This window comes from Paramormyrops kingsleyae, chromosome 8 (assembly GCF_048594095.1).
Source record: "Paramormyrops kingsleyae isolate MSU_618 chromosome 8, PKINGS_0.4, whole genome shotgun sequence".
NCBI classification, from domain to species: domain Eukaryota; kingdom Metazoa; phylum Chordata; class Actinopteri; order Osteoglossiformes; family Mormyridae; genus Paramormyrops; species Paramormyrops kingsleyae.
The window spans coordinates 40,761,332-40,779,391 of NC_132804.1; the positions used below are offsets into that span (position 1 = coordinate 40,761,332).

General features: G+C 42.7%; 2 protein-coding genes across 3 annotated transcripts in view; both read right to left on the reverse strand.

The window, feature by feature from the left end:
• Positions 1-10,703, reverse strand: part of LOC140592358 (chitinase-3-like protein 1) — a 137,532-nt gene extending 126,829 nt beyond the window's left edge. Inside the window, exon 1 of the mRNA XM_072715874.1 lies at positions 10,700-10,703. The gene's annotated coding sequence lies outside the window, so the exon portion shown is untranslated. The remainder of the gene's footprint in view (positions 1-10,699) is intronic.
• The window catches only part of LOC111839630 (contactin-2-like), a 144,867-nt gene that overhangs the window by 46,521 nt on the left and 80,286 nt on the right, over positions 1-18,060 (reverse strand). For both annotated transcript variants that reach the window (XM_072715872.1, XM_072715873.1), the window contains 6 exons: positions 14,456-14,637; positions 14,161-14,297; positions 13,892-14,021; positions 13,002-13,152; positions 5,548-5,675; positions 5,123-5,298 (listed from right to left, as the gene is read on the reverse strand). In XM_072715872.1, coding sequence (XP_072571973.1) covers positions 5,123-5,298; positions 5,548-5,675; positions 13,002-13,152; positions 13,892-14,021; positions 14,161-14,297; positions 14,456-14,637 — 904 coding nt within the window. The remainder of the gene's footprint in view (positions 1-5,122; positions 5,299-5,547; positions 5,676-13,001; positions 13,153-13,891; positions 14,022-14,160; positions 14,298-14,455; positions 14,638-18,060) is intronic.

Sequence of the window (18,060 nt, forward strand, 5' to 3'; positions counted from 1 at the left end):
TTAACTTATTTTTTTAGGGCAATGAGTTACCTCAAAAATGTAGATGTAAATGTAGTTCATAACTCGCTGAAATTTTATTATAGAAACATGATAAAAACGTTGACTAAATCTGTAATCTGTCTTCTTTTCAAAACGTTAATTGTCGGAAGTATTAAAGTTTTTAAAATTAAGTTAAATCAGCAAAAAAGTAAACCATGTCACCTTACTTTGTTTTATCTGCATCGGGGGCGTGTAGTACCACTCTCACCCGAAGATCGCTATTCACATTCTAAATAGCTGCATTGCCACATATTCAAATGTCATTCGCATGGTAATTTGATGAACAACGCAGCGGTGAAACGTGATCCAGATACATCCCCATCAGCGCCATAAAAGGGGGGGGGGGGGGTGTGGTCAGGTGTCAATGGCTCATCCATACACATGAAAGTTGCTACATATTCAATGAAAGGAGCCAGAAATAGTGACGAGTTAGGTTTTTCTTATTTATTTATCCAATTGAATGTTGCAACTACACCATTTAGTCATCTTCATGTAGCCAAGACTTTTGTGATCAGATATCTGGGATCAAAACAAACTTCCACCATTGCTTACTATTTACTTTTATAATGTTTCTGCAAGTGTTCCAAACTGCATTTTGCAATGTCTATACTTTGATGTCAAATTACAAACTTCACATAAAGCTGTACAAAGTACACTAAGATAAAGATGAGTTTGTTGCCAAAACAAATATATTAGAAATAATTTATTTGCCATGAATTAACTTTATGATATTGAATGAAATGTGTGACCATGCCCCAGTCAGTGAAAGTGTGTTTCCTACCCCTAGACCCCAGAGGGTAAATTGCAAAATGATTGGTTCAGGTCACTATTCACCAAAAATATGCAGTGATATGAGAACCCATGTGAGGATATGACCTCACCAAGAGATATAGTATAGAGGAAAAACAGAAGAGGACCAAAAACTGAGCCCTGAGGGATGCCAGTGGAGAGTCTGTGTGGTGTAGATGTGAATCCGTTCGATGCCACTTAATATGATTGGCCTTCTATGTAGGAAGAAAACCATTGCCATACAAAGCCACAAATTCCAAAACTCATAAGGACAAAAGTGTCTTGTGTTTGACTCGGTCAAATGCTGCTGAAAGGTCAAGGAGAATGAGGACAGATGACAGTTTGGCCACTCTGGCAGCATGTAGCTTCTCAGTGACAGTCAAGAGGGCAGTCTCTGTGGAATGTGCTACTTTGAAGTGAGATTCATTAGGCTCATGAAGGTTGTTCTGAGAGAGATAGAGAGACAGTTGATTGTAAACTGTGTGGTCAAGGATTTTTGAAAGAAAGGAGAGTAGTTGCTGATGTCTGAGGGATTCAGAGTGTGTTTCTTCGGGATGGGAATAACCTTGGCTTTTTTCAATGTTGTTGGTACATGACTAGATGTTATGGAGCTATTAATGATAGTGGTGATGAAGGGGAGAAGATCTTGAGAGATTTTCTGAAGCACTGTGGAAGGGATTGGATCCAGTGGGCAGGTGGAAGGATTGCATAACAAGAATACTTCCAGAATCTCTTCTGTTGCTAGATGTGGGAGAGAATGTCTGTTAGAATTGATCAATCTTCTCATTAAAGAAGTTGGCAAAGTATTCATTATACAGGGAGGAAGGAGCAGGAGGAGTTAGTGGATTAAGTAATAACGTAAAGATGTTATGGAGTTTGCGAGGATCATGTGCAGAGATTTTCATTTTTTTTTCTTGCAGAAGGCACTCTTAGCAGCAGTCAAATCAGATGAGAATTTGGACAGGTAAGTGCAGTAAGTAGACCGACTTCTTCCACTTTCTCTCAACTACTCTTAATTCTCTTCAATTGATATGCAACCTATCCGATAGCCAAGGAGCAGAGCTTAGAAGATAGTGGACAGAGGTGATCCATGGATGAAGAAAGTGAGGAGAAAAGAGTGTTGGTTGAAGAGTGCAGGAAGAAAGAGATGAGAGGGAGAAAGAGTGGAGGTTCTGTTGATTGGAGGAGAAATATTGATAGCTGGGTTTAGGCAAGAGAGGTAGGGTGATGGTAAAAGATACAAAGTGATGATGAGAGATGTGAAGTGGGGTGGCAATAATGTCAATAGCTGAAAACGGACAGCTGAAGACTGGGGTGTTTCCTTCTTTGTGCATGGGAGAGCAACTGTTGTATATCCAAGAGAAGGAACAGAGAAGAGGGAGAAGGCAGGAGGAATGTAGCTTATTGAGAGTGAGGTTGAAGTCTTCAAGGAGAGCGAGAGGGGTGTTGTCAGTAGGGAAGAGACTGAGGAGTATATCCATTTCTTCAAGAAATTGACCTTGGGGAGCAGGAGGGTGGTAGGGTGGTAGATCACAATGATGAGATGGTTGATCGGTGAAGAAATTGCAACTGCATGGAATTCAAAGGATGAGATGTTCAGATGGCAGCAGACCTGTACCACCACCTCTTCCAGTTTCTCATGGAGTATGAGAAAAGCCATAACCAGAGGAAAGAACAGCTGGTGTAGCTGAGTTCTGTGGGGATATCCAGGTCTCAGAGCCAGAAAGTTGGGAGAGTGATGGGAAGCAAGGGTGGAGATTAAATTAGCCTTCTTTATAGCAGACTGACAGCTCCAGACAAGAAGAGAGGGTAGATAAGGTTACTGATGGTACGGCCTCAGGATTGTGGATGGGATCCTCTGGGTCTAGGAGATTTGAGGACCGCAATAGGTTTCAGGCACATGTCTGTACAGATGCTCCTCTACTTATGAATGAGATATGTTCCAAATTGCCGTTCGTTACTTAAAATATTCCTAAGTTGTTATTCAGCATCATTTTAAGGTTATATACAAGTACAAAGAACTAGGATGCTGCGAGTATGCATGCTACGCTGCTATGCAGCGGGAGTAGCTGCCAGAAGACGTACTACCCGGAATTGGCGCGCAGAAAAAAAATTGATGTTGCGGACAGGAAAAGCAAGCCCAATGAACACAATTTGGATTTACAGTCCTCTTCGTTCGTATGTCTGAAAGTTTGTAAGTTGAAAGTTTCATAAGTAGAGGAGCGTCTGTAGTTCAAATTATATCTAAAGTTTAAGTATGGCTAACAGAGCTCTAATAGAGCTGATAGCCACTTGCACAAGAGGAAAAAGACGCCAGTAAAGGGAAGAGGAGAAAGACACCAGTAAAAGGAAGAGGAGAAAGACACCAGTAAATTATCACTTACCATTTAAGTCATGCTGTTAAGTGTTGCAGAATATACGCTGAAAGCTTCCAACTGCCACAGGCCTCTTCGAGAGGTGAAATGTTATGTTCAATTGGGTTAAGATCTGGTGATTGACTTAGTCAGTCCAAAACCTTCCATTTTTTCCCCTGATGATGTCCTTTGTTGAGTCCTTTATAGTGTGTTTTGAATCATTGTCTTGCTTAATAATAAAATTCCTCCCAATTATTTTGTGTTTTTCTCCATAAATTGGCAGACAGTGTAGACTGCTGCATTCATTCTGGTACTACCATCCTGAGTTACATCATCAAAAAAAATGACTGAGCCTGTTCCGGAAGCAGCCATGCCATGACACAACCTCCCAAGCCATGACACAACCTTCACCATGTTTCACAGATGAGTTTGTATGTTTAGAATCTTCTTTCTCCATACTTTGGCCTTTCCAACACTTTGGTAGAGATTAATCTTTGTCTCATCAGTCCTTAAAACTTCTGTTCCAGAACTGTTGTGGCTCATACCTGTAGTATTTCGCAAATTCTAATCTTGCAATATGGCCTCTATTTTGCTCTTTTTAAAGTCTCCTTCAAACAGTGGACTGTAATATTTCCACCCCTGCTTTTTGGGTGTTGTTATGGACTGTTGTTTTGGAGTTTTTCTTTACTGCTCTCACCATTTGTCTGTCATCAGTTGTTATTGTTTTCCTTGGATGACCAGCTCGATGCCTGTTGCTCAGTACACCTGTGGTTTCCTTATTTTTCAGGACATTCCAAATTGTGGTACTGACTATGCCCAGTGTTTTTAAATACCTCTGACGGATTTTCCCCTTTTTCTCAGCTTCAGAATGACATGCTTTTCTCCCATAGACAGCTCTTCGGTCTTCATGTTGGTCTACCCTTCTTAAAAAAAATGCAGTCTTCAGAGGTCAAAGCCAAAGCTTAAACTGAGAGTAGGTATGCAGGACTACTTAATGATTAAACAAGCAATCTTATATGACACACCTGGGTAACAAGGAACACCTGTTGCTTGTCATGTTCCAGTACTTTTACTCACTTGAAAAACTGGGTGGTTAGATACAAAAACTGGGGAAAGAGCATACCTCGAACTGAGAGGTGACCTGTACTATTGGCCCTCCAAAGGTTATTCTCTGCAAAGCGGGTGTATTTTCCCTCATCTCTCCGACTGATGTTAGTGATCCAGAGATTACCATCTGCTGTTCTATGGTGTTTAACATTTCTAGATGTAAATACCAGGGAATAGAAGCTGAAACTCTGATCTCTCTTCTCATATTCATCTTTTGATCTCACACAAAAACTTCTTCAATGCACAGCAAAAATAAATTAATTGGCCTTGCTGTTCCAATACCTTTGTAGGGGACTGTACGATGAATGTTCCTGTTATCAAAACTCTGTGCTTTTCTCACATGGAGGCTGGGGAGGAGCCAACAAAGAACTACTTTAAAATCGTTCATTAAATCTGTAATAATGAAGGCTTTTGGGAAACACTGAAAAATCTGACTCGTTCTTTACCTATGTCATCCGTTATCTTGTTCGTCATTCAATAAGATTAATCGTTATCGGGAAATGCACGCCAGATCATATTTTGTAGGAAGCCAAAGGAAGAGTACTTATTTATCCATTGCTATTAAGTGGAACTCTAAGCAAATCTGAGTCATATACATTATGTAGGTCAACTTAAAATTTACTACAATTACTTGATCTTACGAATATGACACACTAAGGGAAATTGGAATAGTTCTTTAAAATATATAAATTAAACCAAACATGGGGTTTCAATTATAATACTCTAAGTGTTTCCTATGAAATAAATTCCATACTCATGAGTTTAAATAAATCTGTACATATGTCACTTTGAAATAGGGTTATGTCTCAATAGATGTTGTGATTATAACTCACAGTCTCTGTACGACGAAAGTGTCCGTGGGGTTCTTCTAGGTCCAACAGGACTCCATTTAGTGACCAGGTGAAAGTTAGGTCCATAGTGGGGTCATGAGATGCATGACACTGTAAGGTGACATTGTCTCCTTGGTTGATATCTGCATTGGAGGGAGCTAGAGTAATTTTGGTTGCATCTGGAGAGGAGAGAATTAGATGGAAAGAATTAGAGGCAATTAGGGGATACAGACAGAGAAATATAAATATTAGAGACAGTCTAGAAATGAAAATTGTTAATAAAGATTACATAAGTAAATGGCATTCAATATAATTCAATATTGAATAGTACCCAGTATAATTCAAATAGTATTTTTAAGATGTCCTTTCCCACAAATGTAGCAAAATATTACAGGTTAGCAAAAGAGGAAGCTGGGGAGAGAGCATACCTCGAACTGAGAGGTGACCTGTGCTATTGGCCTTGCCAAGGTAATTCTCTGCAAAGCAGGTGTATTTTCCCTCATCTGCCCGACTGATGTTAGTGATCCAGAGATTACCATCTGGTGTGACCGTCACCCTAAACAGAGCAGAGCAATGAAATGTGAAATATATAAAGGGCAACATGCAGAGATACACCATATGCTATGACTGCTTTTATAAAATTAGGCTGTGTTGAATTTCAAGGCTGTCTCAACCAATAAATATACTAGTACATATAGATAGGAAGCATACATTCTCATGCTTTCATGTGGTACATCTTAAAATTTTCATGCAATTAATTTTTCATTTTTAGTTACATGAACTACATATTTTAATGAACATTATTTTTATTTAGTAGTTATTTAAATCATTGGCCCCAAGATGATTTGATTATTTAGGGTATGACGGTAAAAGAAAGAAAGTGAAAGAAGGACAGGCTGCAGGTGTCATCAAATTAAAATCCTTAAGCATCTTCCAGGAAGCCATAAAATCAGCAAGAGCAAAATATTTCTCTGACTTGATATCAAAACACAACCATCAACCAAAGGTTTTATTTAACACATTAAGCACTTTAATCAGTCCCCCAGACAGATCAACACGTTCTTTTAGAGTGCCTGGAGCATTGGGTGGGCATCTTGGGATCTGCATTGCAAACCTTTTCAGTATCTTTTAACGGAGCCCCATCCGACACTGCCACCCCCCCGTATGGTGTACCACAGGTGTTTAGCTGTGTTGCATAATATCAAAGCACTGAGTGTGCTATCACTGCTACGCTGACGAACGCAGCTCTACCTCCCTTTGAAACTCATTTACCCCAATGCGCTGCAACGCCTGTTTGACTGCCTAAAGGACATGAAGCAGTGGATGGTGACAAATTTCCTAAACCTGAATGAGAGCAAGACGAAGATATTAATAATTGGATCCCTGGTTGCTGTCAGTCATGTAGCTTATGATTTGGGACCACTAGCAGACTCCATTAGACTGCACACTAAGAATCTTGGTTTTTCATTTGATTTGGATTTTAAATTTGACAAACAAATACAGTAGGCTACCTCGACCCATGAACAATCCTGTTCATGAACAAATTGGGTGGCGAACCAGATATTTGAAAATTTTTTGTACCATGTTTCAGGCTGCGAACACACAAATATCCCCAAAAAGGGTCTATTGAAAGCGCCACAAAGAACTGAAGAAGTGTACATTATGCCCAAGAACGGTTGTGGAATGTATAAAAAACTTGTTGTAAAAATATGTCTTTACTATATCACTTCAGAGGTTGAATATCTGAAAAACGAAAAAAAATAGAGAGAGAATGTTGTGTTTTTTAACAGTCACATATCTATACATAAAATTACAGTACTCTATTAATAACATGAATTATTAAGTAACTCCTATTTAAGTGTTATATTCTCCATTCAGACATAGTGGCAACTGCGTATTGTTTGTTTACAGTACAAACAAAGAAGTTCATCGCCATACAACGCGTGGCATCACGAAATGTACATAAAAATTTTAGGCATATGAAAATAATGTACAGTATAATAAAAAAAATCACATTTTCGAAATTACTGTGTTGTTTTTGACTGTTACTCAGTCTTTTAATGCTTTGTGGTTCTTTTCCGTGTAGGGTGACCACCTAATCCATGTCAGGAGGGACACTATGAGCTACTTCAGCTTTAACAAACTACTTTAAAGCTGAAAGGGTTCTGTGCTCTGCAAAATGTTTGGTTAGTTCCTAGATTGAAAGACTCATCCAGCTGTTTCGCATTAACATTACTGATACATATGCATGATTATAGGAGACTGACCAATCAGCATACGGCAAGAACCCAGTGCTTACGTGAAATCCTGGTCCTTTTAATTGAAATGTTTACAAATCCTGTTGTAGCTCATACTGTCCCTCCTGACATGGATTAGGTGGTCACCCTATTTCCGTGTTTTGGCGTCTTTCGAACAACCAGGCTGCCAACAAGCATATACTCAGTTGTGTATTGATCCGCCTTCCATAAACATATGTTCTCTTTCCCTTTTTTGCTCTTTAAGGTTATTTTAATTCAAGTCTATATTCTTGGTCACAGAAAAACATGAAAAAAAGAAAAAAATTCAGTGTTACTGAATGAATTATTTGTGTTTACATTATTTTTTAATGGGGAAAAATTATTCAGGTCACGAACTTTTCAGGTTGCGAACTGAGTCCTCGAACAAAGTTAAGTTTGTGAGCTGAGATACCTGTAGACACTGTAAATGCAGTCATTAAATCTTTTTACCATCTCAGAGTTTTAAGCAAGGTCAAGCGCATGTACTCTTTTAGTGATTTTGAGGTGTTCACCCATGCTTTTATTACCTCATGCCTGGACCAGAGCATGTGAGCGGAGCGGAGTGGTGAGAATTTCCGCTCCTCGCTCAAGAGGCTGTTGGCTCCGCCCGCTCCTCCGCTCTAATTCGCACTAACCCCTGATTTACACTGGATGCGTATCCGTTGCGGTGCGTTTCCGACATGGCAGCCGCAGGCAATCGCCGCCAATAAAGTCAATGCATCAGTTTACACCAGATCCGCTGCGTTGCGTCTCCGCTACGTCTCTGTTCCGTCACGCGTCCGGCAGTCCGACACCCCTGATTTACACTGGATTTGTATCCGCTGCGGTGCGACTGCGCTGCATTCGCATTCTGTCCGAGGTTGTCCGCCAATTCACACTGGACGCGTTTGTGGTCCGTATCTGATCCGGCGCGCCGCTGGTTTGCGAGATCACATGACCACGGGAGAATAACATTTAACATAACATTTATCTATGTTTCTATGGATAAAATAATGTGTCACTCCCATATACACTCACCTAAAGGATTATTAGGAACACCTGTTCAATTTCTCATTAATGCAATTATCTAATCAATCAATCACATGCCAGTTACTTCATTGCATTTAGGGGTGTGGTCCTGGTCAAGACAATCTCCTGAACTCCAAACTGAATGTCAGAATGGGAAAGAAAGGTGATTTAAGCAATTTTGAGCGTGGCATGGTTGTTGGTGCCAGACGGGCCGGTCTGAGTATTTCACAATCTGCTCAGTTACTGGGATTTTCATGCACAACCATTTCTAGGGTTTACAAAGAATGGTGTGCAAAGAGAAAAACATCCAGTATGCGGCAGTCCTGTGGGCGAAAATGCCTTGTTGATGCTAGAGGTCAGAGGAGAATGGGCCGACTGATTCAAGCTGATAGAAGAGCAACTTTGACTGAAATAACCACTCGTTACAACCGAGGTATGCAGCAAAGCATTTGTGAAGCCACAACACGCACAACCTTGAGGCAGATGGGCTACAACAGCAGAAGACCCCACCGGGTACCACTCATCTCCACTACAAATAGGAAAAAGAGGCTACAATTTGCACAAGCTCACCAAAATTGGACAGTTGAAGACTGGAAAAATGTTGCCTGGTCTGATGAGTCTCGATTTCTGTTGAGACATTCAAATGGTAGAGTCAGAATTTGGCGTAAACAGAATGAGAACATGGATCCATCATGCCTTGTTACCACTGTGCAGGCTGGTGGTGGTGGTGTAATGGTGTGGGGGATGTTTTCTTCGCACACTTAGGCCCCTTAGTGCCAATTGGGCATCGTTTAAATGCCACGGCCTACCTGAGCATTGTTTCTGACCATGTCCATCCCTTTATGACCACCATGTACCCATCCTCTGATGGCTACTTCCAGCAGGATAATGCACCACGTCACAAAGCTCGAATCATTTCAAATTGGTTTCTTGAACATGACAATGAGTTCACTGTACTACAATGGCCCCCACAGTCACCAGATCTCAACCCAATAGAGCATCTTTGGGATGTGGTGGAATGGGAGCTTTGTGCCCTGGATGTGCATCCCACAAATCTCCATCAACTGCAAGATGCTATCCTATCATTGTGGGCCAACATTTCTAAAGAATGCTTTCAGCACCTTGTTGAATCAATGCCACGTAGAATTAAGGCAGCTCTGAAGGTGAAAGGGGGTCAAACACCGTATTAGTATCCGTCAAAAATAGACTTGATGCGCATCTCGACGGACTGCCGGACGCGTGACGGAACAGAGACGTAGCGGAGACGCAACGCAGTGGATCTGGTGTAAACTGATGCATTGACTTTATTGGCAGCGATTGCCTGCGGCTGCCGTGTAAAATTTTACGTTACGTGAAATTAAAAAAAAATCTTATTAGACCTACTTTGAATGACAAAACGAATTTATTTGATTACCAATATTTACTTTATAGGCTTTTATACTTTAATTTACTTTATAGACTTGATATGCTACAACCATATAAAACTTGCACGCGTTTTGCTCTGGCTTTCGCTTGTTCACGTAGCACACTCATGTTTCTGAGAAAAGTGATTCCAAAGTGAATCTTTACTCACTGAAACAGTTTCACCACATTGTTGTTCTTGCTGTACATTCTTGTCATCTATACGTTTGATAAGAATAGTACACTTTTATGATTTATCAGTTTCCTTTGTGAAATACTTTGCGAATTCCATCTCGGCCAATTTGTGTAACAGTCTTGATAATTGTACAGATGAATTCTGGGTAGATTTGGGCACGCCTCAGAATTGTGGTGTGAGCGGTATCGGAGCGAAATTGGAGCGAGACAAAGCGACCGCTCCAGCCTTAATTAAAAAACTGCTCCACGCTCTGATCAAATTCCGCCCGCTCCGCTCCTCGCTCACGCTCCGCTCCGCTCACATGCTCTGGCCTGGACTATTGTAATGCACTTTATTTTTGGGACAGCCAGACTGCGTTGTCTCTACTGCAGGTGGTGCTAAATTCTGCTGCACGCCTACTAATCAAATCTTAAAAAATGTGCCACATCAGTCATTTTAACATTGTTACACTGGTTACCGGTGAAACTTCAAGTAGAGTTAAAAATTTTACTGTTCATTTTTAAAGCGTTGAATGGGGGAACACCAGCCTATATCAGTGACCTCATACATTTGTACTGTCCACCGAGAGCCCTGAGGTCATCTGATCAGTTGCTGCTCTCCATACCAACCAGCCGTTTGAGGAAGAAAGGTGACCATGCTTTCTCCGTGGCTGGGTCCAAGTTGTGGAACATGCTCACTCGCCATGTCCGATCTGCACCCACTATTGAATGTTTTAAGTTGAGGCTAAAAACTCATTTATTTGCCGAGTACTGATGTAATTAGTTTTTTTCCCCTTGCCTTTTATGCTTATTGTTTTTATTGATGTAAAGCCACTGGTTGATTTTAACAGTGCAATATAAATTAAATGATTTCACTTGACTTGACTAGGGAAATCTTTAATTTCTCTCTAAAACCTAAATTTCAACTTCACTAAGAATTCAAAAATGACCATGGGAACTTAAATATTGGCACAGCATGCAGGACGAAGGGCTTGGAAGCTGGTGTTAGGCAAAAAGGGGTTCTATTAACTGAATGTGAGCAGGGAAACTAACAAGACCGTGAGGGATCAAAACAAGAAGGCCAATATGGGGAAGGACACAGGCAAACAGGAGGACTGACATCAATGACCGGTCTGAGACTGACAAGACAGACACGTACTGAAATACAAAGATTAACGAGGGGTAACAAGCAACAGGCATGGCTCATCTGGGCCACATTAAGAAAGAGACAGATGGGTCAAGCAGAGGTGACGGGCATATTAGTAAAGAGGGAGAACAAACCAGCATAAATTGTCAAAAAACCCAACTACTGAACAAACGTCCAGGGCTGATTTTTAATCCCAAACCAGCTCTACTAACTAGAGCTGCACCATTGTAGAAATTTGATGAATACCGACAGACTGTCAATAGCATTAATCAGCAAACCAGTCAGACACTTGTCAGGCTGGGACAGTGGGGGCGAGGGGGCGGGGTGCCGGCAGTGAAATTGGCCAAACTTGCTGACGTAGATAAGCAGAATGATGTCACATATTTCTTTTTATTCTGTGGAAAATGAGAGATTGATCTGATGGCCAGAATTAATTAATTGTAAACGCTGCAGGCTTGTACACCTCTTTAAGTGATAAATGACCCAGTAAAATCCCTCGTCCTCCACTACAAGAAATGGCTGATCGTCCAATTCAGTCATCTACAATTTTTTTTGTGCCTTTAGCTCTGGTGCTGATAACTTTGTATATTATTATAAAGTTTAATATTGGCCGGCAGTATCAACCAAGATCGACATATTGAACTGATGCTGATATCTTACTTTTTAATGAATATTGCCATATGTTAAACTGATAGTAATAGTAATATTAATATTAGCAAGTAATATTAGGCTAGGCCTAATATTACTTGCTAATTAGCTAATTCAACTAATGGTCTTGATTACTGCTACCATAGTTAGCAAAAACTATTACTTTTTTGCACTACAAAATAGGACCATGTCCAAAAAGCATCATAGTGCAAAGATTATCTTAACCATTAGAGAATGAGTTCTGCAAGGCAAAACAAGGGTGAGTTTTTGCCAAAAGTGTCAAATCACAAAGTTCATGTCCATAACGCATAGATTATCCGGTAGGTATCCAGTATCCTTTATGAATACTAATGAGCCTTCCTCTGTCATCCTGCATTTTGAAAACGTGCTGGCACTGCTACTTAGCATATCTACCTGAAGCATATGAACACAACAGTGCACAACCCAGAAGTAGGGGTATCTTCAAGGAGTATTTTGGCCACAAAAGTCAATTAGAATTGATTATGGCAGTACATATTAAATGCAGCTGAATCTCAACTACAATAATCTGTTTATTGATTGATGCATGTTTATGCCACTATTAATGCATTTTTATACCACATATTATTTACATACAGCAACATCTCCCCATCTTTCAACCACTTATCCAATACAGGGTCATGGTGAGCCTGCATGCAGTCTATCTTAGGATTCACAAGGCACAAGGCAGGGCAATGCCCTGGACAGGGTAAGAGGTTGTAAGATCCCAGCATACCAGCATTGTTAGGTGTGGTGGTAACAGCTTCAGGTTTTGAAGATACTTGTCATTTAGCTAGGATCGTAAAACTGAATAGAACACCAAACATGATAAATACAGACAAACTCTTGAGGGGAAAAAATCAGTTTGAAGAACAAGACTGAGACAGAGGATTAAAAAAACACATCAGAGGGAAAAGAAATGTTTGTACTTCCCTAAATATTATTTCAACTAGGACATGGACAATCATAGCTGAACATTGTATCTTCCATATGTACAATATCTACAGACAATCTCACATCAAAATACACATTTAAAATTAAATATTTATTAAAATATGTATTCTTAATAAATATTATGAATAAGTATGGGTGAACAGAACAATGACAAAAAATGACACTACTTAATATGAGGATGAGAAGAAGAGACACAAAATCCAGAAAACTTAAATGAATGTTTTGAGTGACTAAGTAATGGACAGCTATGTCTTGCCTGCTATTGTTAGTCAGAAGCTCTGTGCCACGGCTCCAGAAGAGGGTGGGTTTGGGGGCAGCACGTGGCTTGCACTCCATCATCACCTGCCCCCCTCGCGCTGCTGGAACAAGCCTCCGAACTGGATTCTGGCGAAAATCTGGGGCCAGGACTATGGCAGGCCAGGGAAACAGAGGCAAGAAGAGGAAATAATAGAGATAGAGCCGAGAGAAAAGACATGAAAAGACACACTATATAGAGGATAAAAAATTATTCTGATGAGCTAGTTGGGGAGGCCTGACAGGGACAATACAATGCATCAACACAGTGGTGCAACATAAGTATGATAGGTTAGTAAAAAAAAAATAAAGTATAAAGAAGAAGATTAATTTAAAACTTGAATTATTGCTTCATAAATATTCATTTAATTTTCCTTAAAAATACCCATTTCATTTTCCTTAATGGCTTATTGCGTGCAGGGTCCAGTGAGCCTGGAGCCTAATCCAGGAAACACTGAGGACATACGCACACAATTGTACATTAATGGAAATTTATAGACAAAAATTCAAGTCAACTCAACAATTCAAGAAACTTTTCGGACAGTGATTAACACTACAGCCTTACACCTCTTAGTGTGCAGCTCAATTCTGGCCATTGGTGCTGTGTGCGTGTCACATGCCCTTTCATGTTTATCTGAGTTTCTTCCAAATTCTCTGGTTTCTAATGTTGCCCTGGGATGTACTGGCATCCTATTCAGGGTGCTCCCTGGCCTGACATTGCTGTACAGGATCCAAGATATCACAATACTGAACAAGCAGGATGGATAGATAGTTAATATATTCCTTTTGAAAATCTCCATCTCTTAAATTTATGTATGGTAGTACCTTAATGTGTTCATTTTGGCATCTCACCTTGAACCCTTAGTTCTGCATTAGAATAGATGGTGCCATGCTTGTTCTCAGCCACACACTGGTACATCCCAGAGTCTTCTAGTGCCAAATGGCTTATTTTCAGCAGTCCACCGTTGACTTCAATTCGATCCTGATGTCCAAGTAGATTATAATTATGAAGTAGTAGCAGAACATACAATAATAAATGAATGTTATATTTAAATGGTTTGATTCTATTGACAGTGCTGAATATCATGATATATTTTAGTTAAAATGTTTTTTTTGCAAACCTGTGTGCTGATTGACTGCCCATTGCGCAACCAGCGCACAGACGGACGAGGCTTCCCTGCTGATGCACAACTCCAGCGCAGTTCTGAACTTATTTCGACCTCTGAGTCACTCATTACATGCAGCCATTCTGGCTGGGCTATGAGAAAGTTGTTGATCGTGATAAGTATTCCAGAAACAGTACATAAACCACATTTACAAATCATTCTAAATACAACCAAGGAAAATACAACACTGTGGTAATGTGCTTTTTTTTATCTGTGGTTAAATTGGAAGAGAAATTCATTTATCTGTTACCTTGCAGTATAATGCGACCTTGGTAGACGTCACGACCCTCTGAATTTTCGGCCTCACACTCATATATCCCTTCATCATCAAATTCAAGCTCTGGCAGTATCAGAATGGGCCCACTGGCACCCGTGGAGGCCTTGGAAGGCAAGTTCCCATCCACTTTCCTCCAGCGTATCTGTGGTACAGGACTTGGGGGAAAATGGCAGAGGTCAGGAAAGTTTCCTGCTGTGATTACAAAATAACCAAGTTATCCGCTTATAGTCAAAGCATACAGAAATTGCGTTTTCCATTCAAGACTGTCAAGCTGACAGTTGTTGTTAAGTGCATCAGTAAATGTTCAACTATACAACAGAATGGGATACTAACACTATTAATAATACTCCTGGGGAAATGCTCGTACCCCATTTTGCTCTCCATGAGACTCACAGAAACATGTACAGGTTAGAGCAAGTTTGGAGGTTGCAGTACAGGGTCAACCAGCATGCAGCACCCCTGGAACTGGGAGTTAAGGGCCTTGCTGAAGGGCCCATGGACATATGACTATTGTCCTGAGGCCTGAACTGGCAACCATCTAATCACAGGCACAGAGGCTTAGACAGCCAAGCTCCAGCACAATTAAGCTTTAGAAATTATTTTGAATTTGGGAAATTAAATTTACTTGGCCTTATTTCTTTTACAGAAAATCTCAATTGGTGGTAAACATTTTTATTGCAGACATTTAATTTAATGATGAAAATTAGTCATTTGCTAACATTCTATAATCATTTGGAATCATCCATCCATCCATCCTCTACCGCTTGTCCGGGTCAGGTCGCAGGGGCAACAGTCTAAGCAGGGAAACCCAGACTTCCCTCTCCCCGGCCACTTCGTCCAGCTCCTCTGGGGGAATCCCGAGGCGTTCCCAGGCCAGCCAAGAGACAGTCTCTCCAGCGTGTCCTGGGTCTTCCCCGGGACCTCCTCCCAGTGGGACATGCCCAGAACACCTCACCAGGGAGGCGTCCAGACCCCGAGATGCTTAAACTCCTTCACTTGGGGAAGAACCCCATCCCCGATCCAGAGAGAGCATTCCAACCTTTTCCAGCTGAGGACCAAAGTCTTGGATTGATTCTCATCTCAACCGCTTCACTCTCGGCTGCGAACTGCTCCAGTGAGAGCTGAAGGTCACCAAACCAAACACCCTCAACGTCCTAGCTGCGCCTAGAAATTCTGTCCATAAAAGTTATGAACAGAATCAGTGACAAAGGGCAGCCCTGGCAGAGTCCAACCCTCACCGGAAACGAGTCCGACTTACTCAGGACAATGCGGACCAAGCTCTGACACCAGTCATACAGGGACCGAACAGCCCTTATAAGTAAGCCCGGCACGCCATACTCCCCTAGCACTCCCCACAGGATTCCCCAAGGGACATGGTCGAATGCCTTCTTCAAGTCCACAAACCACATGTAGATTGGTTGGGCAAACTCCCATGCACCCTCCAGGACCCTGCTGAGAGTATACAGCTGGTACACTGTTCCATGGCCAGGGCGAAAACCACACTGCTCCTCCTGAATCCAAGGTTCAACAATCCGACGGACGCTCCTCTCCAGGACCCCCGAATAGACCTTACCAGGGAAGGCTGAGGAGTGTGATCCCCCTATAGTTGGAGCACACCCTCCAGTCCCCCTTTTTAAAGAGGGGGACCACCACCCCGGTCTGCCAGTCCAGAGGCACTGCCCCCGATGTCCACGCGATGCTGCAGATGCGTGTCAACCAGGAGAGCCCCACAGCATCCAGAGCCTTGAGGAACTCCGGGCGGATCTCATCCACTCTTGGGGCCTGGCCACCGAGGAGCTTTTTAACCACCTCAGCGACCTCCACCCCAGAGATAGGGGAGTCCACCCCCATATCCCCAGACTCTGCTTCCTTGTTGGAAGGTGTGTCGGTGGGATTGAGGAGGTCTTCGAAGTACTCCCTCCACCAACCCAAAACGTCCCGAGTTGAGGTCAGCAGCACCCTATCCCCACCATACACAGTGTTGATGCTACACCGCTTTCCCGCCCTGAGCCACTGGATGGTGGACCAGAATCTCTTCGAAGCCATCCGGAAGTCGTTCTCCATGGCCTCACTAAACTCCTCCCACACCCAAATTTTTGCCTCAGTGACCAGCAAAACTGCATTCCGCTTGGCCCACCAGTATTCGTCGGCTGCTTCTGGAGTCCCACAGACCAAAAATGCCCGATAGGACTCCTTCTTCAGATTGACAGCATTCAGATTGACGGTATGTTCGGGGATTGCCGCTGCAACAGGCACCGACCACCTTACGGCCACAGCTCTGGTCAGCCGCCTCCACAATGGAGGCGTGGACATAGCCCTTTCAGACGCAATGTCCCCTGCCTCCCCTGGGACTTGGGCAAAGTTTTGCCAGAGATGAGAGTTGAAGCTCCTCCTGGCAGGTGATTCCACCAGACATTCCCAGCAGACCCTCACTATACGCTTGGGCCTGCCAGGCCTGATCGGCTTCCTCCCCCACCAGCGGAGTCAACCTACCACCAGGTGTTGATCGGTTGACAGCTCCGCCCCTCTCTTCACCCGAATGTCCAATACATAGGGCCGTAAGACCGATGACACGACCACAAAGTCAATCATCAAACTGCGGCCTAGGGTGTCCTGATGCGATGTGCACATATGGACACCCTTATGTTTGAACATGGTGTTCATTATGGACAATCCGTGATGAACACAGAAGCCCAATAGCAGAACACCACTCTGGTTCAGATCAGGGGGGGCATTCCTCCCAATCACGCCACTCCAGGTCTCACTGTCATTGCCCACATAAGCATTGAAGTTCCCCAGCAGAACAAGAGAGTCCCTAGGGGGAGTCCTCTCCAACACCCCTTCCAAGGACTCCAAAAAGGGTGTGTATTCTGAACTGCCGCTTAGTGCAAACAACAATCAGGACCCGCCCCCCCCACCCGAAGGCAAAGGGAGGTTACCCTTTCGTCCACCGCAGTAAACCCCAATGTACAGGCCCCCAGCCAGGGGGCAAGAAGTATGCCCACCCCTGCTCGGCGCCTCTCTCCGTGAGCAACTCCAAGGTGGAGGAGGGTCCAACCCCCCTCAAGAGACTGGTTCCAGACCCCAAGCCGTGCATTGAGGTGAGCCCAACTATATCTAGTCGGAACCTCACAACCTCGCACACCAGTTCAGGCTCCTTCCCCTCCAGAGAGGTGACATTCCATCTCCCTAGAGCTAGCTTTTGCAGCTGAGGATCGGCCTGCCAAGGTCCCTGCCTTCAGCCACTGCCTAACTCACACAGCACCTGACCCCTCCTACAGGTGGTGAGCCCATTGGAGGGGGGACCCACATGCCTTGTTCGGGCTGTGTCCGACCAGGCCCCATGGGTGCAGGCCTGACCACCAGGCGCTCGCCATCGAGCCCCACCCTCAGGCCTAGCTCCAGGGCGGGGCCCCGGTGATCCAAGTTCAGGCGCATTTGCAATCATTGCAGTTATTATTCTGTAAAATGTATATGTAGCCTTCCCTCATTTTCTGGAGGGGGGTACCTTGAATATCTTTATACCTTTTATAAAAGGAAACAAATAGAAACTACTTGAACAATGTAAATTAGTTAAT